The sequence below is a fragment of the Lampris incognitus genome, chromosome 16 (genome assembly GCF_029633865.1).
Source record: "Lampris incognitus isolate fLamInc1 chromosome 16, fLamInc1.hap2, whole genome shotgun sequence".
In the NCBI taxonomy this organism is placed as follows: domain Eukaryota; kingdom Metazoa; phylum Chordata; class Actinopteri; order Lampriformes; family Lampridae; genus Lampris; species Lampris incognitus.
In genome coordinates, this window is record NC_079226.1 from 655,549 (window position 1) to 680,137 (window position 24,589).

At 45.4% G+C, this 24,589-nt stretch overlaps 1 protein-coding gene across 1 annotated transcript in view; it reads left to right on the forward strand.

The window, feature by feature from the left end:
- rcor1 (REST corepressor 1) overlaps positions 1–23,962 on the forward strand; it is a 93,698-nt gene extending 69,736 nt beyond the window's left edge. The window contains exons 11-13 of the mRNA XM_056295591.1: positions 18,977–19,034; positions 22,877–23,127; positions 23,473–23,962. Coding sequence (XP_056151566.1) covers positions 18,977–19,034; positions 22,877–23,127; positions 23,473–23,517 — 354 coding nt within the window. The 3' untranslated portion in view covers positions 23,518–23,962. The remainder of the gene's footprint in view (positions 1–18,976; positions 19,035–22,876; positions 23,128–23,472) is intronic.
- Positions 23,963–24,589: the final 627 nt, after the last annotated feature.

The following is a 24,589-nucleotide window of genomic DNA, read 5'->3' on the forward strand; positions in this document are numbered from 1 at the left end:
GTCGTTATGTATAAGAATATGTGTAATGATGGACTGATGTCATCATGACTTTGTCTTTGAGTGATAAACCCCATCTGGGTGTTATGTATAAGAATATGTGTAATGATGGACTGATGTCATCATGACTTTGTCTTTGAGTGATAAACCCCATCTGGGTGTTATGTATAAGAATATGTGTAATGATGGACTGATGTCATCATGACTTTGTCTTTGAGTGATAAACCCCATCTGGTCGTTATGTATAAGAATATGTGTAATGATGGACTGATGTCATCATGACTTTGTCTTTGAGAGATAAACCCCGTCTGGTCGTTATATATAAGAATATGTGTAATGATGGACTGATGTCATCATGACTTTGTCTTTGAGAGATAAACCCCGTCTGGGTGTTATGTATAAGAATATGTGTAATGATGGACTGATGTCATCATGACTTTGTCTTTGAGAGATAAACCCCGACTGGTCGTTATGTATAAGAATATGTGTAATGATGGACTGATGTCATCATGACTTTGTCTTTGAGAGATAAACCCCATCTGGGTGTTATGTATAAGAATATGTGTAATGATGGACTGATGTCATCATGACTTTGTCTTTGAGAGATAAACCCCGTCTGGTCGTTATATATAAGAATATGTGTAATGATGGACTGATGTCATCATGACTTTGTCTTTGAGAGATAAACCCCGTCTGGTCGTTATGTATAAGAATATGTGTAATGATGGACTGATGTCATCATGACTTTGTCTTTGAGAGATAAACCCCATCTGGGTGTTATGTATAAGAATATGTGTAATGATGGACTGATGTCATCATGACTTTGTCTTTGAGAGATAAACCCCGTCTGGTCGTTATATATAAGAATATGTGTAATTATGGACTGATGTCATCATGACTTTGTCTTTGAGAGATAAACCCCGTCTGGTCGTTATATATAAGAATATGTGTAATTATGGACTGATGTCATCATGACTTTGTCTTTGAGAGATAAACCCCGACTGGTCGTTATGTATAAGAATATGTGTAATGATGGACTGATGTCATCATGACTTTGTCTTTGAGTGATAAACCCCATCTGGTCGTTATGTATAAGAATATGTGTAATGATGGACTGATGTCATCATGACTTTGTCTTTGAGAGATAAACCCCGTCTGGTCGTTATGTATAAGAATATGTGTAATGATGGACTGATGTCATCATGACTTTGTCTTTGAGTGATAAACCCCGACTGGTCGTTATGTATAAGAATATGTGTAATGATGGACTGATGTCATCATGACTTTGTCTTTGAGTGATAAACCCCGACTGGTCGTTATGTATAAGAATATGTGTAATGATGGACTGATGTCATCATGACTTTGTCTTTGAGTGATAAACCCCGACTGGTTGTTATGTATAAGAATATGTGTAATGATGGACTGATGTCATCATGACTTTGTCTTTGAGTGATAAACCCCGACTGGTCGTTATGTATAAGAATATGTATAATGATGGACTGATGTCATCATGACTTTGTCTTTGAGAGATAAACCCCGACTGGTCGTTATGTATAAGAATATGTGTAATGATGGACTGATGTCATCATGACTTTGTCTTTGAGTGATAAACCCCATCTGGGTGTTATGTATAACAATATGTGTAATGATGGACTGATGTCATCATGACTTTGTCTTTGAGTGATAAACCCCATCTGGGTGTTATGTATAAGAATATGTGTAATGATGGACTGATGTCATCATGACTTTGTCTTTGAGAGATAAACCCCGTCTGGTCGTTATGTATAAGAATATGTGTAATGATGGACTGATGTCATCATGACTTTGTCTTTGGGTGATAAACCCCGTCTGGTCGTTATGTATAAGCTGAGGAAGCTCTTTGCCAGTCTTTTGGCAAGGATAGCTGTGTATAACTTGCAATCAACTTTCAGCACCGGTATTGGCCCCACATTCTAATCTGTCTGTTGCTGCGAGAAAAGAGCTATATAAATGCAATCCATCCATCCATCCTTGGGGATAACTGCCTCACTCCATGATGGAGGCATTTTAGCATCTGTTAAGGTTGTAATGCAAGCCCAACGAAGGCTTGGCGTTAATTCAAATCCAAAAGCCTTATACCAATCTCAGGGAAAGTCAACCAGGCCTGAAGATGGCAGTGTTTCGCTCTGTCTCAGTTACCGCAGCTGTTACTATTTGATTTTATTCCTCTGGTAGAACAGGTAGATTGAGAAAGTTAATGAACTTTCCAGTTTGTTGCGCACCCTTGAAGTGCAGTTGTGTATACAAAAACTGGTAGTACTTTCTAAACATTTTTTACATTTCATCTTGTTTATATTGTATAGTTTTAGAATCCAGGTCCCTTACTTTGTATGTAGTGTTATCCGTTCATTGTTTTTCTAGCTTCCTTGCCAAACGTTTTGTGGATTTTGAGCATGACTCATAGTGTCTTTATGCATACTCAATAATCCAGGTAAGGAAACCACAGGAAGCTGAATCAGTTCATCTGGACACAACGTTTACTGAGAGAAACAGAATCTACAGGCCAGTGGCCACTCTTTCAGGGATGAGGATGTGCACATCCTTGATAGGGAGGAACACTGGTTTGAACGGGGAGCCAAAGAGGCCATCTATGTGAAGACGGAATGACCATCCCTGAACCGGGGGGCACCTAAGTGTACATCTGTCACCATCTTACAATGCTGTGATTGCAACCATTCCCAAATCCTCTGTGGATGGTACACATGGCCATCGTAACTCTAGTTCATGGTCACACCCATATCTGCATATGAAACTGGTCATTGGTTTCGGTCGTTAGGCACTGTATTGTTTATAAGGGTGGGATACCTGCAGTCAGTTTACACTGAAGAGGTCACTTAAATGAGTGATGAAACATATCTGTCAATAAACGTGTCCAAATGAACTGATTAAACTTTCTGTGACCTGATTCATAGTATTTCTGTTCTGTAAATATCTTTTTTTCAATTTACTGTGAGTATAATTTATTTATTTCATTTCTTATTGGGAGCCAAGAGGCAAAGCTGCATAGGCACCCTGTTGTGCTTCTACTGCTACCACTACTACTGCTACTACTACTACTACTACTACTACTTGTGGCTGCTCCCGTTAGGGGGAGCCACAGCGGATCATCCGTTTCCATCTCTTCTTGTCCTCTGCATCTTCCTCTGTCACATCAGCCACCTGCATGTCCTCCTTCACCACATCCATAAACCTCCTCTTTGGCCTTCCTCTTCTCCTTCTCCCAATATACCCAGCATCTCTCCTCCACACATGTCCAAGCCATCTCAATCTTGCCTCTCTTGCTTTGTCTCCAAACCATCCAAACGGAGATGTCCCTCTAATATAATCGTTCCTAATCCTGTCCTTTTTCGTTACTCCGAATGAAAATCTTATCTTTATCTCTGCCACCTCCAGCTCCGCCTCCTGTCTTTTCATCAGTGCCACTTTCTCCAAACCATATAACATAGCTGGTCTCACAACCATCTTGTAAACCTTCCCTTTAACTCTTGCTGGTACCCTTCTGTCACAAATCACTCCTGACACTCTTCTCCACCCACTCCACCCTGCCTGCAGTCTCTTCTTCACCTCTCTTTTGCACTCCCTGTTACTTTGGACAGTTGACCCCAAGTATTTAAACTCGTACGCCCTCGTCACCTCTACTCCTTGCATCCTCACCATTCCACTGTCCTCCCTCTCATTCACACATATGTATTCCATCTTGTTCCTACTGACTTTCATTCCTGTTCTCTCCAGTGCATACCTCCACCTCTCCAGGCTCTCCTCCACCTCCACCCTACTCTTGCTACACATCACAATGTCATCTGCAAACATCATCATCCACGGAGACTCCTGCCTGATCTCCTCCATCAACCTGTCCATCACCATTGCAAACAAGAAAGGCCTCAGAGCCGATCCTTGATGTAATCCCACCTCCACCTTGAACCCATCTGTCATTCCAACCACACACCTCACCACTGTCACACTTCCCTCATACATATCCTGCACCACTCCTACATACTTCTCTGCAACTCCCGACTTCCTCATACGATACCACACCTTCTCTCTCAGCACCCTGTTGTATGCTTTCTCTAAATCCACAAAGACACAATGTAACTCCTTCTGACCTTCTCTATACTTCTCCATCAACATTCTCAAAGCAAACATCACATCAGTGGTGCTCTTTCGTGGCATGAAACCATACTGCTGCTCGCTGATCATCACCTCTCCTCTTAACCTAGCTTCTATTACTCTTTCCCATATCTTCATGCTGTGGCTGATCAACTTTATACCTCTGTAGTTACTACAGTTCTGCACATCGCCCTTGTTTTTGAAAATCGGTACCAGTATGCTTCTTCTCCACTCCTCAGGCATCCTCTCACTTTCCAAGATTGTGTTAAACAATCTAGTTAAAAACTCCACTGCCATCTCTCCTAAACACCCCCATGCCTCCACAGGTATGTCACCTGGCCCAACTCCCTTCCCAGAATCAGAAATCAGAATCAGGAACATTTTGTCATTTCATTTCGTGCACATGCGCACATGAAATGAAACGAAACATCGTTTCCCCCAGCCCACAGCAGTGCAACACAAAGACAAAAACACGTCCAGTGGTGCTTGAAAGTTTGTGAATCCTTTAGAATTTTTTATATTTCTGCATAAATATGACCTAAAATATCAGACTTTCACAAGTCCTAAAAGTAGATAAAAAGAACCCAATTAAACAAATGAGACAAAAATATTATACTTGGTCATTTATTTATTGAGGGAAATGATCCAATATTACATATCTGTGAGTGGCAGAAGTATGTGAACCTCTAGGATTAGCAGTTAATTTGAAGGTGAAATTAGAGTCAGGTGTTTTCAATCAATGGGATGACAATCAGGTGTGAGTGGGTGCCCTGTTTTATTTAAAGAACAGGGGTCTAGCAAAGTCTTATCTTCACAACACGTGTTTGTGGAAGTGTATCATGACAAGAACAAAGGAGATTTCTGAGGACCACAGAAAAAGCGTTGATGATGCTCATCAGGCTGGAAAAGGTTACAAAACCATCTCTAAAGAGTTTGGACTCCACCAATCCACAGTCAGACAGATTGTGTACAAATGGAGGAAATTTAAGACCGTTGTTACCCTCCCCGGGAGTGGTCGACCATCAAGGATCACTCCAAGAGCAAGGCGTGTAATAGTTGGCAGGTCACGAAGGAACCCAGGGTAACTTCTAAGTAACTAAAGGCCTCTCACATTGGCTAATGTTCATGAGTCCACCATCAGGAGAACACTGAACAACAATGGTGTGCATGGCAGGGTTGCAAGGAGAAAACCACTGCTCTCCAAAAAGAACATTGCTGCCCGTCTGCAGTTTGCTGAAGATCACGCAGACAAGCCAGAAGGCTATTGGAAAAATATTTTGTGGACGGATGAGACCAAAATAGGACTTTTGGTTTAAATGAGAAGCGTTATGTTTGGAGAAAGTAAAACACTGCATTCCAGCATAAGAACCTTATCCCATCTGTGAAACAACATGGTGGTGGTAGTATCATGGTTTGGGCCTGTTTTGCTGCATCTGGGCGAGGACAGCTTGCCATCATTGATGGAACAATGAATTCTGAATTATACCAGCGAATTCTTAAAAGAAAATGTCAGGACATCTGTCCGTGAACTGAATCTCAAGAGAACGGGGGTCATGCAGCAAGACAACGACCCTAAGCACACAAGTCGTTCCTCACTCACAGACCACAAAATGTCAGGATAGGTAACCATACATCTTGAACACAGGTGTGCTGCAGGGCTGTGTGCTCAGTCCAGCCCTCTTCACCCTATTCACCCATGATTGTACCCCCATTCGCTCCCCCAACACTATAGTGAAGTTTGCTGATGACACCACTATAGTGGGACTCATAACCAACAATGAGGAGACACACTACAGACAGGAGGTCCAACATCTGGTTGGGTGGTGTTCAGACAATAACCTGGTGCTGAACACCAGTAAAACAAAGGAGATTATTGTGGACTTTAGGAGATCCAGGAAGACCACCCCACCCCCACTGCACATAAACGGTGAAGAGGTGCATATTGTGGATAACATCAAATTCCTGGGAATCCACATTACCAAAGAACTCACATGGTCACTCAACACCTCCCACCTGGTGAAGAAAGCACAACAGAGGCTTTTCTTCCTCAGGAAACTTAAACAAGCTGGTCTCCCCTCTGGTCAACTTTTACAGAAGCACAATAGAAAGCATCCTCTGTCAATGTGTCACAGTGTGGCATGCCAGCTGCACAGCAGAGAATAGGAAGGACTTGGCCCGGGTGGTAAAGACAGCACAGAGGATTGTGGGAGCTGTGCTCCCAGACCTGGATGCTGTGTATGCTGGCTCCCTACAGAGGAAAGCCAGCAACATCAGCAAAGACCCAACACACCCAGGTCACAGTCTGTTCATTCCTTTGCCATTGGGGAAAAGATACCGCACCATCAAAACCTGGACTAACAGGCTGAGGAACAGCTTCTTCCCCAGAGCTGTAGCCTCCATCGTCCCCCCACACACACACACCTGCCTATAGCTGCTGAGGACTAACTGGTACTAAAGCTGCTGCAATATGGACAACTATGTGCAATAACCCCATGCACTATTTTGAACTTTAAAAGCCGCTGCTATCTTTTATTGTCTTTTATTGCTATCTTATATTGTTTTATTGTCTTATTTTTGCTAACTCACTTATTTTTACTAAATGTTGTTTGTTCTTTTTTTATTTTATTTTTTATAGTTTTTTCTTGTCTAGTGTTGCTGGTCTGAGAGTCACCAAATGAAATTTCGTTGTCAATAAAGTATCCTATCTTATCTTACCAAAGAATGGTTAAAGAAGAATAAATTTAATGTTTTGGAATGGCCAAGTCAAAGTCCTGACCTTAATCCAATTTCATATGTTGTGGAAGGATCTGAAGCAAGCAGTTCATGTGCGGAAACCCACCAACATCCCAGAGCTGAAGCTGTTCCGTATGGAAGAATGGGCTAAAATTCCTCCAAGCCAATGTGCAGGACTGACCAACAGTTACCAGAAACATTTAGTTACAGTTATTGCTGCATTGGGGGGGTCACACCAGATACTGAAAGCAAAGGTTCACATACTTTTTGCCACTCACATATATGTAATATTTAGGGCCCTACCAAATTCACGGCCGTGAAAATCGCGTCACGGACCGTGAAATCAGCCTCTTCCCGTGTAATTGACCATTTGCACAATCCTCACCTGAATGAGGAGGTCAAATTCATTTCCAAAAATGCCACTAAGCTAATGGACTTGATCACTTGGTTTGAATCTCGACATGTATTAATTCACAAGGCGTACAACAGGGTCATGGATTTGCTCTTTTGGGCAGAAGCACAGGCGAATGAAATTCACTCCGAGCGTGCAGATTTAAATGCCAGTGCTCATCACATGTTTTCTGGCATGATACAAAAGATCAGGCAGTATTACTGCTACGGAGACGAGTCAAACGAGAACATTACGCAAAGTAGATTTAAACAACCAGCGGCCGAATTCCTGAAAGCAGTGCGCATTTTTGACCCTGCACAAATACTTATTTTGACGGTGGATTTAAACTCACTCAGCACGGACATTCCTGGATTTGACAAAAACTGTAGGCTGGAATTGCCGAACTACAAACACATTGAACAAGAGGTGGACACAACTTTACCAGTGCTAGCTTTTTGGAAATCCTCCGAATCTAGGCTACCACATCTGGCTAAAGTAGCATGGTGCTGTCTGTCAATCCCGACAAACTCTGTGGACGCGGAGAGGGCCGTGTCAAAACATGGACAAGTATTTTCATCGCAGAGACAGAGCATGAAGCCAAGCACCGTCGCAGGATGCTCAATGCTTACATTCAACCACTAGTACGGTTATGCTGTGTACAGTAGGCTGGGCTATTAAGGCCCTGTGTGAAGAAAAAGTGTAATTTAATCATTGCCGTGAAATGTCGCATTTTTCTTATAGAATCCGTGAAATCTGTGATTTTCGAGAAACTAGGTCCGTGAAATTGAGCGAAATGTACCGTGAATTTGGTAGGACCCTAGTAATATTGGATAATTTTCCTCAATACATAAATGATCAAATATAATATTTTTGTCTGGTCCGCGGTGGTGTAGCGGTCTAAGCATCGGCTCTGTGTCGATGCAGTTGCCCACTGGGGACTGGGGTTCGCGCCCCGGTCTCGTCAGATCCGACTATGGCTGGACTCGACGAAGCAGCGATCATTGGCAACGCTGTCTTCGGGAGGGGGGCGGAGTCGGCTTGTGTTCGTCACGTGAATGCGTCTCTGTGTGTGTCGGAAAAACAGTGGTTCGGCTTGGAGTCGCCTTGTCACGAAAGTGGCGAGGCGGTCTCCTTCCAGACTGCCGGCCGGAGAGATGCAGTTGGCGAACGCATACAGTGCGAGGGTGGGTGTTTGAATTAAAATAGGGATCGATTGGCCACTAAATTGGGAGAAAAAAGGGAAAAATCAGAAATAAATTTATAAAAAAAAAATAATAATAATTTTTGTCTCATTTATTTTATTGGGTTCTCTTATCTACTTTTAGGACTTGTGTGAAAATCTGATGATGTTTTAGGTCTTATTTATGCAGAAATATAGAAAATTCTGAAGGGTTCACAAACTTTCAAGCACCACTGTATCCAACAATTACAAGAACTACAAGAACACATATAGCCAAACTATCACATATATCTAAACTTAAAAAAAATCACTGTCCAGGAGAACAAACACCAGCCAGGATGACTGTCAGAACTGCCGGTCTGCATGGGCTAGCAGTTAGCTTAGCCTGCCCTGCTTCCACATCCTGTCAGACCACTCTCAGTATTACCTCTTCGGGCGCTGCTCCAGGCAGGGCCATGGTCCCTGGGCCCACAGGACACAGCAGACCAAGCTCTCCCAGCCAATCAACCAGATGAAGACAAACTTAGATGCAGATGTGGACAAAGACACTGCATGGACGGTACTGGGTGAGGCCACCGCAAACGTGAATTTGCGACCCCATCTTCCCACACTGGTACTGGGTGAGGCTGCTGTAAACGTGAATTTGCGCCGCCATCTTCCCACGTCGGAAGTTTCCACTCTTCGTCCTCGTCATAGCTGCCCTCACCTCCTCCTTGCTAATCCACTGCACTTCCTGATTCACTATCCCCACATCATCCAACCGTCTCTCTCTCTCATTTTCTTCATTCATCAGCCCCTCAAAGTACTCCTTCCACCTTCTCAACACACTCTCCTCAATTGTCAGCACATTTCCATCTCTATCCTTGATCGCCCTAACCTGCTACACATTCTTCCCAGCTCAGTCCCCCTGTCTAGCCAATCGGTACAAGTCCTTTTCTCCTTCCTTAGTGTCTAACCTGTCATACAACTCACCATACACCTTTTCCTTTGCCTTTGCCACCTCTCTCTTTGCTTTACGCTGCATCTCCTTGTACTCCTGTCTACTTTCTTCATCTCTCTGACTATCCCACTTCTTCTTTGCCAACCTCTTCCTCTGTATACTTTGCTGTACTTCCTCGTTCCACCACCAAGTCTCCTTGTCTTCCTTCCTCTGTCCTGATGACACACCAAGTACCTTCCTAGCTGTCTCCCTCACTATTTCTACAGTGGTTGCCCAGCCATCCAGCAACTCTTCACTACCACCCAGTGCCTGTCTTAAGTCCTGCCTGAACTCCACACAACAGTCTTCCTTCTTCAACTTCCACCATTTGATCTTTGGCTCTGCCTTCACTATCTCCCTCTTCTTGGTCTCCAAAGTCATCCTACAGACCACCATCCGATGCTGCCTAGCTACGTTCTCCCCTGTCACCACCTTGCAGTCTCCAGTCCCTTTTAGATCACACCTCCTGCATAAGATATAGTCCACCTGTGTGCACTTTCCTCCACTGTTGTGCGTCACCCTGTTTTCCTCCCTCTTCTTGACATATGTATTCACCACAGCCATTTCCATCTTTTTCACAAAATCCACCACCATCTGTCCTTCCACATTCCTCTCCTTGACACCATACCTACCCATCACCTCTGTTCCCTTCACCAACATGTCCACTGAAGTCCGCTCCAATCACCACTCTCTCCTCCTTGGGTACCCTCTCCACCACGTCATCCAACTCACTCCAGAATTCTTCTTTCTCGTCCATCTCACACTCAACTTGCGGGGCATATGCGCTGATAACATTCAGCAATACTCCTTCGATTTCCAGCGTCATACTCATCACTCCGTCTGACACTCTCTTCACCTCCAGCACACTCTTGACATACTCTTCCTTCAGAATTACCCTACCCCATTTCTCCTCCCATTCGCACCATGGTAGAAGAGTGTGAACCCACCTCCAATACTCCTGGCCTTACTCCCCTTCCACCTGGTGTCTTGCACACACGGTATGCCTACCTTTCTTCTCTCCATCATATCAGCCAGCTCTCTCCCTTTACCAGTCATAGTGCCAACATTCAAAGTTCTGACTCTCATCTTCACACCCCTACCCTTCCTCTTCTCCCATTGCCTCTGGACATGCCTCCCCCCTCTTCTTCTTCTTCACCCAGCAATAGTATAGTTTCCACCGGCACCCTGCTGGCCAGCAGTACCGGTGGCGGTCATTGATAACCCGGGCGTTGACCGATCCGGTATGGAAATCTGATTTATGAGCTGCATATTTGATTCGGGCACAGTGGTTAGCGTGGTCGCCTCACAAGGAAGAAGGTCCTGGGTTCGAGCCCCGGGGTAGTCCAAACTTGGGGGTCATTCTCTGTGTGGAGTTTGCACGTTCTCCTCTTGTCTGCATGGGTTTCCTCCGGGTACTCTAGTTCCCCCCACAGTCCAAAGGCATGTAGATCAGGTGAATCAGCCGTACTAAATTGTCCTTAGGTGTGAATGTGTGTGTATGTTGGCCCTGTGATTGGCGGCATGTCCAGGGTGTCTCCCTGCCTGCCGCCCAATGACTGCTGGGATAGGTTCCAGCATCCCCTGACCCCAGTTGGATAAGTGGCTTGGATAATGGATGGATGGATGGATATTTGATTTGGGAAAGATTTTACGCTGCATGTCCTTCCTGACGCAACTCTCCCCATTTATTCAGACTTGGGACCGGCACTAAGAATGCACTGGTTTATACATCCTCAGTGGCTGGGTTATCCTATTGTGCTTCTAACCTTTCTTATTATTGGGGGGGGGGGCAACCAGCAAAGCTGCATAGGCACCTTAAATATATCTGCCTTTTTGGCAGTCAAGTAGTGAAGCTGTGTAGGTACCTTAAGTGTATCTACCTTTTCTTATAATTATTCCTAAACTTTGTCTTTATGCACACTCAATAATCCAGGTAAGGTAATCCCAGAAAGTTGAGTAATTTCATCTGGACACAACGGTTATTGCGAGAAACGTGTCCAGATGGACTGATTCAACTTTCTTGGATTTCCTTACCTGGATTATTGAGTATGCATAAAAACATTTTGACTAATTTCAGTGAGGAATGTCTTAAACATGTACATGAGTACGAGAAAACGGCACATAAGATGGCAGACTACAGGAACCACCTGAGATTCAGCTTCAAATGCAGACAGAGTGGGATTACACCTAAGACCCTGCAAGTGAAATCTTCGGTCAAGGGCCACCGAGCCAACTAGATCTTCCAGAAGGCAGAGAGTTGAACTAATGGGTGAGACAAACTAATTTACCATCAACACGAATCTGTCTGACAGACAAGTCACCCAGGCTGAGAAAGACATCCTTGCTAAGGGGCTGAATTTTGCCGTTATGCTGAGGCAAATCCCGCTAGTGGAACTGATCACAGCCACGCAATCAGTGATCCATAACAACAACATCGCGGACCCGGAAGTGGAGCAACTGTGGACTAAAGTTTCAGCCTGCCTCAGCAATGCGAAGGTTCCACCGTCCAACATCAGTAGAGACGAGAGGAATGCTGTCTCGACTTTCAGTAAGGACAATAACATCATCATCCTTACAGCGGACAAAGGCAGATGCACTGTTGTACTAAACCAGACAGACTATCATGAGAAAGTTATGACATTACTTAGCGACATGAATACTTAAGAGCCCCTGAAACCAGATCCAGGCAGTGGTTGCAAGAAAAAGGTGATAGATTGTGTGAAGCTGTTAGAACAAGACAATGCTATCAACAGAATGTTGTACCACAGATTATACCCAGGGGGCGCTACACCTAGTCTGTATAGTTTACCTAAGATACATAAACAGGATGTGCCATTATGGCCTATTGTTTGTATGATTAACTCGGTGACCTATAATATCTCCAAGTTCTGGCATCTATTCTGAACCTGTTGGTAGGCAGTAATGAACTTCACATTCACAACACTATGGATTTTGGCAAAGTTCCCAACCTGGCTCTCTCTATCTGGCCACCTAATCATTCCCCATGTAACTGGCTCAGTGATTCCTCCCTCTCCAACTCAAGCTGATGTGTGGTGAGCGTTCTGGTGCAAAATGGTTTCCATGCATCACCCAGGTGGCGCTACACATTGGTGGTGGTTGGAGTTACCCCCTTCACGGTGAAGCACTTTGGGTGTCTAGACCATTGCACTTTTCATGATATAAAATAAATGAAGGTGAATGGCTGCTCTGCTGACTGACTTTGATTCATAAAACAACGATAAGAAAACAGCTCAGCCATGGGGAATGTTTTATTGTAGCTCCTGAGATGACTTCCAGCTGTGACTGATTAATCCTACTCTTGAGACTGTATTTTTATAGCAGACTTTTAACTATGAAGACCATGGCACGTCCGCATGGTAGCGGGGTGAATAAGGTGAATTATTTTTGGTTCATCCAGTGTTCCTCCAGTTCTCCTGTGCTGAGATCAGCAGTGAATTATGTGAAATATGATCGACTTCTTATTTACTTTCAAGACTCATACCCAAATACATCATGTTTTGGTTCTGACACTATCACTGCCCGATCTGACTCAAGCGTAGATGTGCACGCGCATGCACACAGCTGACTCAGAGCAGGCGGCGATGGACAGCAGCGCTGGTCGAGCGAGCTGGACAGTGAATGGAGAAAAAAAAATGCAAATTGCTCAAAAAATGTTGTGCTGATGGGTCCAGCAAGTTGTGAGTTTAGATGCAGACGTACGCACGCATGCATGTAACCAAACGCATCTTCCCCTCCAGGCTTCTGCCTGCCAGAGATGAAAAAGTCCAGCTATTTCTTGAATTCACTGAGTGGATTCAAAATGTTATCTGGTCATATCTGAATATTTTGCCTTCAAAACACTACTCTGCACCATTCTCCATCTCCACGGACCCGAGGAGGGACTTTGTGTGCAAGCAAAATAAGACAGGTCTGACCAGGGCCACCATAGCTTTTCTATATCAAGTTACACATTTTTTTAATTGCATGGTATGTTTCTAAATCTGTATTACACTGTTTTGCAAGTAAATCACATCTGATTTGATATGTTATTGTTTCCCTTCTAAACCTCGTTTCACTCCCCTTGTCACATAAAAGCCATGTGACTGCTAACGTTTCATCTGGTGAGACAGCAGCAGACAGGAGGCTGTGGACCAGGCTGGCTCCATTCACTGATCAATATCCTGGAAAGATCGATATCCTGGAAAGACTAATATCCTGAGAAGTCCTGCAGCCGTGAGCCTGCACAGGGCTTCATAAGGAGCTTGCCACTTTGAATAAATCTAATATTAAATTCAGCTATATTATTTGAATAAATATATTTATTGATTCAAAATATATATATTACAGAGGAATATATATATGTTTATAATAGATATACCTATATAGTAAATATATTTACAAAATAAATACATGTGACAGAGGAAGATGCAGAGGACAATGAGAAATGGAAACGGATGATCCGCTGCGGCGACCCCTAACGGGAGCAGCCAAAAGTAGTAGTAGTAGTAGTAGTAACATTATTTTCATAAATCTAATATTAAATTTAACTATATTATTTTAATAAATCTAATATTAAATTTAACTGTATTATTTTAATGTAATATTAAATTTAACTGTATTATTTTAATAAATCTAATTAAATTTAACTATATATTTTACTCTAATATTAAATTTAACTATATTATTTTAACAAATCTACCATTAAATTTAACTATATTATTTAGATAAATCTAATATTAAATGTAACTATTATTTTAATCTAATATTAAATTTAACTATATTATTTTAATAAATCTACCATTAACTTTAACTATATTCTTTGGATAAATCTAATATTAAGTTTAACTATTATTTTAATCTAATATTAAATTCAACAATATTACTTTAATAAATCTAATATTAAAGTTAACTATACTATTTTAATAAATCTAATATTAAACTTAACTATATTATTTGGATAAATCTAATATTAAATTTAACTAATATTTTAATCTAATATTAAATTTAATTATTATTTTAACAAATCTAATATTAAATTTAACTATGTTATTTTACTCTAATATTAAATGTAATTATTATTTGGATAAATCTAATATTTAACTATATCATTTTAAGCTAATATTAAATTTAACTATATTAGTTTAGTAAATCTAATACTAAACTTAGCTATTATTTGAATAAATCTAATATCAAATTTAACTATGTTATTTGAATAAATGTTTGGAGACAAAGCAAACCAAAAAAAGAGGAAAAGAGGAAGGCCAAAGAGGAGGTTTATGGATGTGGTGAGGGAAGGCGTGCAGACGCCTAGGGAGTGAGAATGTATTGTCCCTCCTGCTAGCACAGACATGTCAGCCGAAGGCGGCGGCCCACAGTTGAGTGCAGCTAACGGTTCGTCCATTGCGACATTTGGCACAAGGTTGGTGACTGTTTGCTTCCACGGGCGCCATTTTGAGTGGGACTTTGTAGTGGCCGCCATTACTGTTCCTATTATCGGCGCGGATGTTCTGTGTGCTAATGGTCCGCTGGTTGATGTTACAAACCGCCGTTTAATTGATGCTGTGTCTTTCGCCACTGTTCCGTGCGAGACAGGGGGAGCCGGGCCGTTACCACACGCTAACTTTTTAGCATCAGGGGATGTTTTTCAGCGTTTGCTGGCGGATTCTCCATCGGTGACTCCACCTGCCTTTTCCACCGCGGTTACTAAACACGGGGTACAACATTTCATTCCCACTCTGGGACCGCCAGTTTTGGCGCGCGCGCGGCGCCTCGACGCGGTAAAATGGGCTCCAGCTAAGGAGGAGTTCGCCATCATGGAGCGTCTGGGTATAGTGAGGCGTTCCAACAGCCCGTGGGCCTCGCCGCTTCACATGGTGCCCAAGGCGGATGGGTCGCGGCGGCCTTGCGGCGACTTTCGCCGCCTGAACAACGTCACCGCCAATGACCGCTATCCCATCCCACACATACAGGACTTTTCCATACGCCTGGCAGGTGCCACTATCTTCTCTAAGGTGGACCTGGTGCGCGGCTATCATCAGGTTCCCGTGCGCGCAGAGGACGTGGCCAAGACCGCAGTGATCACCCCGTTTGGGCTTTTTGAGTTCATGCGCATGCGCCTTTTGGCTTGAAGGGGGCAGCGCAAACCTTTCAGAGACTGATGGACTCGGTGTTGCGGGACCTTGCTTTCGTGTTCGTTTATCTCGACGACATATTAGTGGCCAGTCGGTCAGCTGAAGAGCACCTGGCGCACCTGAAACAGGTTTTCCGTCGTCTGGACAAACACGGCCTGATAGTCAACCCGGCCAAGTGTCAGTTTGGACTGCCGGTGATTGACTTCTTGGGTCACCGCATTTCGCCGCAAGGCGCGGTCCTGTTGTCTTCTAAGGTGCAAGCGGTGGCGGAATTTCCCCGCCCAGTCTCTGTTAAGGCATTGCAGGAATTCTTGGGAATGGTGAATTTCTATAACCCTTTCCTCCCTCGAGCTGCCCACCTCCTTCAGCCACTTTACGAAGCCCTGCGGCTTAAGAAGGCTAACGACCCTGTAGACTGGACTCCCGAACAGGCCCAGGCCTTTGACGGAGCTAAGTGCGCCCTGGCTAACGCTGCCCTCCTCGCCCATCCCACACCCACGGCGTCCATAGCTTTAACAACCGACGCGTCTGACATAGCCGTGGGGGCTGTGGTTGAACAGCACGTGGCGAATGCGTGGCAGCCACTCGCATTTTTTGCCGCAAACTGCGAGATTGCGAGCGCAAGTGCAGCGTTTTTGACCGGGAGTTGCTGGCACTGCACCTTGCAACCCGTCATTTCCGCTTCCTGCTGGAGGGTCGCTCCTTCACGGCTTATGTGGATCATAAACCGCTGACTTTCGCCATGTCCAAGGTGACTGAGCCATGGTCTGCTCGCCAGCAGCGCAACCTGGCGGCCATCTCTGAGTTCACAACGGACATTCAGCATGTGGGCGGGAAGTCCAACCCTGTTGCTGATTGTCTGTCGCGTGTGCTTGTGTGTCCTGTGCACCTCGGTGTGGATTTCTCCGCTATGGCTGCTAACTAGCCCAGCGACCCGGACGTCCTTGCCCTTAGGTCAACGCGTACCGGCCTCAAGCTAGAGGATGCTGTGATGCAGGAAGGCAGTCCTCCCCTCCTCTGCGATGTCTCCACCGGCCGTCCTCGCCCCGTTGTTCCAGTGGCCTGGCGCCGTCGAGTTTTCGAATCGATTCACTCCCTCTCGCACCCTGGAGTTCGGGCGTCGGTGAAGTTGGTCGGTTCCAAGTTCGTCTGGCCTGGCCTCCGCAAGGACGTCAAGGGGTGGGCAGCTGCATGTGTAGCGTGCCAGCGCGCTAAGGTCCACCAGCACACTAAGTTGCCCCTCGAACCGTTTCCGATCCCGGCCAGACTTTTCGACCACGTGCATGTGGACCTGGTGGGCCCTCTACCTTCTTCACAGGGTTTTTACGCACCTGCTCACAATGGTAGATCGGACCACCAGGTGGCCAGAGGCTGTCCCTCCGTCCTCCACAACATCCTCGGATGTTACACGCGCGTTTCTTTCCTCCTGGGTCGCCCGTTTCGGCTCTCCGTCAGATATCACCTCAGACAGGGGCCCCCAGTTCGTGTCAGAGCTCTGGTCGGCACTTGCGCGATCCTTGGGTGTGCAGGTACACCACACTACCGCGTATCCCCCTCAGGCTAACGGGTTGTGTGAACGTTTTCACCGGTCGCTCAAGGCAGCGCTGTGCTCTCGGATGGTAACTGGGTGGATCGTTTACCTTGGGTTATGCTCGGGTTGCGTTCGGCTCCTAAGGAGGACCTCGACGCTTCGCCCACTGAGCTGGTGCTCGGTCAGCCGCTCCGCGTCCCTGGGGAATTTTTGCCTGGGAGTTCCGCTCCTCGACCCCGTCCGGCCGTTTATCCTTTTTTGTCCGACAGCACTCGGGTTCCAGGCCCCGTTCACCACTGCTTTCCGCGGTCGTTCGTGCCTGCGGAGCTCATGTCGGCTCGTTTTGTTTTTGTACGGCATGATGCTCACCGCTCGCTCCTCCAACCCCCATATGATGGCCCATTTCGGGTTCTTGAGACGGGTCCTAAGGGTTTTGTGCTAGATATGGGTGGGCGTAGGGAGCGTGTCACGCTTGATAGGCTTAAACCGGCGCACAGGGTGGCAGGCGAAGTTGTGTTTCCGGCCCAGGTTCCCCGTCGGGGTCGTCCTCCTTCCAGGACCCCGGCAGTGTCTTCACGGGTTCAGCGTTCTGCTTCTCAGCCGGCTTTGGACTGTGTTTCACCTACTGTTTCGGCTGAGGGACGGCGCAGCCGTTATATCAGGGTGCTTAAGCCTCCAGTGAGACACTGATTTTCTTTCCAGGAGTCCCTTCTGGTGATCGGGGGGCTGTGTGGCGGACACTAGGAGCTATGCCTCTCACCCAGCAGGGCTGTGAGCTGGGGGCGTGGTTTACGTTGGGGGCGTGGTTTACGTTCCCGGGCTCTCTGGTGCAGGGTTGTTCCTGTTTCAGTTTGGTTTTGGAGCTGAGGAATAGAGTTCAAACTCGCCTTCGTCTCCTGTGTTTTTCCTCATCCTGCCACAATATTAAATTTAACTATTATTTGAATAAATATGTTAAATTTAACTTTGTTATTTGAATAAATCTAATATTATATTTAACTATTATTTGAATAAATCTAATATTAAATTTAGCTTTGTTATTTGAATAAATCTAATATTAAATTTAACTATTATTTGAATAAATCTAATATTTAATTTAGCTTTGTTATTTGAATAAATCTAATATTAAATTTAAGCATTATTTGAATAAATCTAATATTAAATTTAACTTTGTTATTTGAATAAATCTAATAAAACTGTTATTTGAATAAATGTAATATTGTGGTGATACACAATTGAGGATAGATTCACCAGGGGCTGCTGCTCCTTTAAGGAAGACGTTCAGAGTGCTGACATAGGCACTGTTAGAGTTTCCCAGGAAGTGGAGCCCTGTTTTCGACGGCCTAGCTTTTAGCTTGTTGCCACGAGAGATTGTGCTGTGTCGGTGTTGTTTTGTGTGGCGAGTATACGGAATTGGCTCGACTCGACCTATCCGTCTCCTCATTCCTACACTCCCACAATATTAAATTTAACTATTATTTGAATAAATGTAATATTAAATCGAACTATTATTTGAATAAATGTAATATTAAATCGAACTATTATTTGAATAAATGTAATATTAAATTTGACTGTCGTATGTAAAGAAGCATGATGATTCTGTAGTGTACTTTCAGATTGTCATATGAAGAAAAATATGACAATCACATTTAAATACTTGGCCTCTAATCCATATTTTCTGCCTGCTCACTGTATTGTGTTATCTTGGAGGAGGAAAAGTCTACCTGAATTTTTTTAAAAATTTTATTTCTTTTTAGTAGGAACCAGAGGAATGGCTTCCGCTCAAACTGTGCCGTTACGACAGGGAAGCAGCTGTTGACATGTTGCCAGTTGTTGTAGCTATGCATTCAGTCTGCTTAACAGCTTGTTACACATAATTTCTTCACAGGTAAACCAGAAGTTTAACACCCGCTGGACTACAGATGAGCAGCTCCTAGCAGTACAAGGTAAAGACCTAGTCCTCTGGCATGGCTAGCTGGGGACAAGGCAGCTAGCGCTGCTGAGGCTCCTAGTAATACAAGGTAAAGACCGTGTCCTCTGGCATGGCTAGCTGGGGACAAGGCAGCTAGCGCTGCTGAGGCTCCTACCAATACAAGGTAAAGACCGTGTCCTCTGGCATGGCTAGGTGGGGACGAGGCGGCTGGCGCTGCTGAGGCTCCTTGCAGTACAAGGTAAAGACCTAGTCTTCTGGCATGGCTAGCTGGGGATGAGGCGGCTAGCGCTGCTGAGAGATAGAGGGAGACAGCTAGCATTAGATAGTGGGTTAGAAGTACTTAGTGAGTCATAGTCTGGAATTCATTAAAATGTCTCTTACCACAGAATTTTATTCCAGAAGTTATTCTTTGATTCAATTCAGTTCAGTTCAATTCAATTTATTGTCATTAAAAACAATGTGCAGGCACATGTTAAAAATGAAATGAGGGCTGTGGCTTCACCAAACAGTGCAAGACAGACACAGACAAACACAGCAAACGCAGTATAAGATATACACACATGAAGACCAAAAGCTAAAAATAAGTAAAAAAAGAGCAAGAGTACAAAATATTTAAAAATATCTACAGACATTCAGTGGGTGGCCAGGCTCGGGTGGGCAATTGCTTGGGGAAAGAAGCTGTTTTTGAGCCTGGTAGTGTGGGCTCTGAGGCTCCTGTAGCGCCTCCCAGAGCGCAGAGGGGAGAACAGTCCATGGTTGGGGTGGGTGGGATCTCTGCTGATGCTCAGACCCCTTCGAAGGCAGCGTTTGTGATAAATGTCTTTTATGGCTGGGAGCTGGGTACCGGTGATATGCTGGGCCGCCTTGGTGACCCGCTGCAGAGCTTTCTGGTCTACTGAGGTGCAGTTGCCGTACCACACTGAGATGCAGATGGTCAGGATGCTCTCTATGGTGCAGTGGTAGAAGTTGGTGATAATTTTAGGGAATAGACGGGTGCTCCTCAGCCTCCTCAGGAAATGTAGTTATTGGGCCTTTTACACAGGGGCCTGGGTGTTTAACGTCCAGGAAAGTTCCTCGCTGATGTGGACTCCAAGGAATTTAAAGCTGAAAACACGCTCCACTTTCACCCCACTGGTGTATGGGGGAATCCACAATCAGCTCCTTCATCTTCTGCACATTGAGGACAAGATTGTTGGTCGAACACCATGATGTGAGGTGCTGAATCTCGTCCCTGTAGGCCGTCTCGTCATTGTTGGTGATACGACCAATGACTGGTATCATCTGCAAACTTTTAAAAAAAAAATTATTTCTGATTTTTCCCTTTTTCTCCCAATTTAGTGGCCAATAGATCCCTATTTTTAGTTCAAACACCCACCCTCGTACTGCATGCTTTCGCCAACTGCATCTCTCCAGCCGGCAGTCTCGAAGGAGACGTCTCGCCACTTTCGTGACAAGGCGAATCCAGGCCGAACGACTGCTTTTTCCCCCACACACCGAGACGCATTCATGTGACGAACACAAGCCGACTCCACCCCCACCCGAAGACAGCAGCATTGCGAAGTATTGCTGCTTCATCGGGTCCGGCCATCGTTGGATCTGATGAGACCGGGGCGCAAACCCGTCATCTGCAAACTTAACTACAACATTTGAAGGGTGAGTTGGCAGGCAGTCGTGGGTAAAGAGGGAGAAAAGGAGGAGGCTCAGGGTGGAGGAGGTGTGGTCACCTAATCTAACAGACTGAGGTCTGTTGGTCAGGAAGTCCAGGATCCAGTTAGAGAGGGAGGGGCTGAGGCCAAGGGAGAGGAGTTTGGTGGTTAGTTTGGCGGGGATGATAGTGTTGAAGGCAGAGCTGTAATCTATAAACAGCGTCCGGATGTATGTGTTGTTAACTTCAAGGTGGGTCAGAGCAAAGTGCAGGGCAGTGGCAATGGCATCCTCAGTAGACCTTTTGGGACGGTAGGCGAACTGATGTGGGTCGAATGTGGGGGGGATAATGTTTTTGATGTGAGCCAGAACCAGTCTTTCAAAGCACTTCATGGCAATGGGGGTGAGTGCTATGGGTTGGTAGTCATTCAGACATGTGGATGTTGGTTTCTTGGAGACAGGAATGATAGAGGTGGTCTTAAAGCATGCCGGGACTTTAGATTGGGACAGTGAGAGGTTAAATAAAGTTGTGAAGACCTCAGCCAGCTGGTCGGCACATTCCTGGAGGACCCAACCCGGTATGCCGTCTGGTCCGGCAGCCTTCCGTGTGTTCACTCTGCGCAGTGATTCTCTGACCTCTGCAACTGATAGAGCGAGCACCTGGTTTTCTGTGTGGCTGGGGATTTTTGTGGCTGGGTCAGTATTGTGATAGACTGAATGCCTTGCCACATTCGCCAGGGATCGGAGTTATTGTGAAAGTGGTCCTCTATTCGTAGGGAATATTTATGTTTGGCTGTTCTGATGCCCTTTTTGAGGTTGGATCTGGCTGCGCTGTAGGCCTCACAGTTACCTGACTTGAACGCTGTATCCCGGACATTCAGCAGCTGCCGGACCTCACTGGTCATCCAGGGTTTCTGGTTTGGAAAGGCGCAGATTGATTTTTTTTGTTGTGACACTCTCAGTGCAAAAGTTAATGTAGGCTAGTATGGCAGATGTCTGTTCATTAATGTCTATATGGGAGCCATGGGCAGCTGAATGTGCAAAAATATTCAAGCCTGTGTTGTCAAAACAGTCCTGCAGTTCAGAGACTACTCCTTCTGGCCAGACAGTGATTGTCTTTACTGCTGGCTTGACCCGTTTTATTAGGGGTTTGTAGGCTGGGACCAGGAACAGGCAGAGGTGGTCAGAATGCCCCAGATGAGGGCAGGGAGTAGCTTTGTATGAGTCCTTAATGTTTGTATAGAGATGGTCCAGGGTGTTTTGTCCCCTTGTGGGGCAGGAGACATGCTGATGGAATTTGGGCAATACAGCCTTGAGGTTAGCCTGATTAAAGTCACCCCCTATGATAAAGGCATTGTCCGGGTGTTGGGTCTGTTGTCTGCTGATGGCACATTGTAGCTGCTTAAGTGCTACCTTAGCATTAGCATGTGGGGGGATGTATACAGCGGTGATGGTAATGGTCGTTAGCTCCCTGGGCAGGTAAAAAGGCCTTCACTGAATCATAAGGAGCTGGAGATCAGCAGAGCAATGCCTTTCAACCATCTTTATATTGTTGCACCAAGAGTTACTGACATAAATACTCAAACCTCCTCCGCGGATCTTGCCGGAGTCCGCTGTCCTGTCGGCACGGAAGGCTGTGCGGCCTGCTAGCTCGACTGCCGAGTCGCTATGTTGCTGTTGAGCCAAGTCTCCGTAAACATCAGCAGGCAGCAGTTCTGCAGCCTTTTCTGAGAGGACAGCCTGAGTCTTATCTCCTCCATTTTGTTAGCTAACCACCGGACATTAGCCATGAAGATGCTGGGGAGGGAAACTTTGAAGGGAACGCTACTTAGCTTAGCATGTAGTCCGCCTCGTTTCCCCCTCTTTTGTTTACGTTGCCGACAGGGGGCAGCATTTCCACTGCGAGACCGGTGAGCGGATAATATGGAGGGGGAAGTTGTCCGTGACGGTGGAGGGAAGTGAGTAATCCGTTCTGAGGTTAAAAAGTTCCTGATGGCTGTAGGAGACCACAGGACCTACACTTGTAAATACACTTAAAACTAACGTATAAATAACAAAGAAAACACAACACTGAACAGGGAGCCGCAGTAGCCGCCGCGTCCAGCGTGCCGCCATCTTGGATACAAATCCAATAATATACTTATATATAATATATATAATAATATACTGTAATAATATACTTTTTCCTGTTCTCTGCTCCAATCATGTTAGCCATAAGGAAGTACGGTCAGGATTTCCAAGCTATCTCGGATGTGATTGGTAACAAATCAGTGGCCCAGGTGAAGAATTTCTTTGCAAATTACCGACGTCGGTTCAACCTGGATGAAGTTCTGCAGGAGTGGGAGGCTGAACATGGGATGGAAGGGGGGGCAGGAGAAGGAGAAGAAGACAAGATGGAGGTTTCTCCTTCACCAGAAGATGGAGGAGTCACAACCCCAAATTCCCCTGAAGAGCAGAAGGAGGTGAGAAATGATTTTCTGGCTGTCTGACTGAGTTTGCGTCTGTCTCTCTGGCCGCCTGTCTGCCGACTGTCTGACAGATTGTGTGCCTGACTCCTTTTCCGTCAGTGCCTCTACTGTGCCCTGTTCTGTTTTACTGTCTTCTAGTGTGGTATCTTTATTTTTGAACTCTTCATGTTAAATTTGTTTGAATAGCTGTAAATCCCAGTTTAGTAACATTGCATTCTCCAACAGATGGAAGTAGTCTTCCTCCTCAGTGGGGCAGGTCTTCCCTGTGTTCTATTCTGTTTAACTCTATTGTGTTCTCATGTAGTCTGCTGTCACCATGGTGTTTGTTCTGTCCTTTAGGAGTCCACCTCTCCTGCTGAGTCCCAGAAGCCTCTAGCCTCTTGAGATGGAGTCACGCGATGACCTTAAACCTTTTAGATTTCATCACAGAAGATTTCCCCTGGGATCCTTTTCCCCAAACCCCACCCACACCACCTTAAAATACCACAAAATGGCACAGACAGTCACGCAGGGGCTGTGTGGATTTCCTTTTAAAGACGTGTGACAACACTTTGAGGCCGTTAGGTGTTTTCTCCTACTGGCACCATCAGCTCTGAAACGGGGGTTCCCTCAGTCTTCAACCCTTTATGTTGATATCACAACAGCCATGTGAAAGGTCTGGACCAATAGGACTCACTTCTGAAGACTGTCGTCAATGGATGCACTTCATTTCAGAGCTCAACAAAACCATGTTGATGTTCACAGAAGGCTGAATCAGTTCATCTGAACACGTTTATTGACAGATACGTTTCATCATCATCTAAGTGACCTCCTCACCTGACTGCAGGTGTCCCCACCCTTATAAACAACACAGTGACCGCAGGTGTCCCCACCCTTATAAACAACACAGTGACTGCAGGTGTCCCCACCCTTATAAACAACACAGTGACCGCAGGTGTCCCCACCCTTATAAACAACACAGTGACTGCAGGTGTCCCCACCCTTATAAACAACACAGTGACCGCAGGTGTCCCCACCCTTATAAACAACACAGTGACCGCAGGTGTCCCCACCCTTATAACCAATACAGTGACTGCAGGTGTCCCCAACCTTATAAACAACACAGTGACTGCAGGTGTCCCCACCCTTATAAACAATACAGCGGCTGCAGGTGTCCCCAACCTTATAAACAACACAGTGACCGCAGGTGTCCCCACCCTTATAACCAATACAGTGACTGCAGGTGTCCCCACCCTTATAACCAATACAGTGACTGCAGGTGTCCCCACCCTTATAAACAATACAGTGACTGCAGGTGTCCCCACCCTTATAAACAACACAGTGACTGCAGGTGTCCCCACCCTTATAAACAACACAGTGACTGCAGGTGTCCCCACCCTTATAACCAATACAGTGACTGCAGGTGTCCCCACCCTTATAACCAACACAGTGACTGCAGGTGTCCCAACCTTATAAA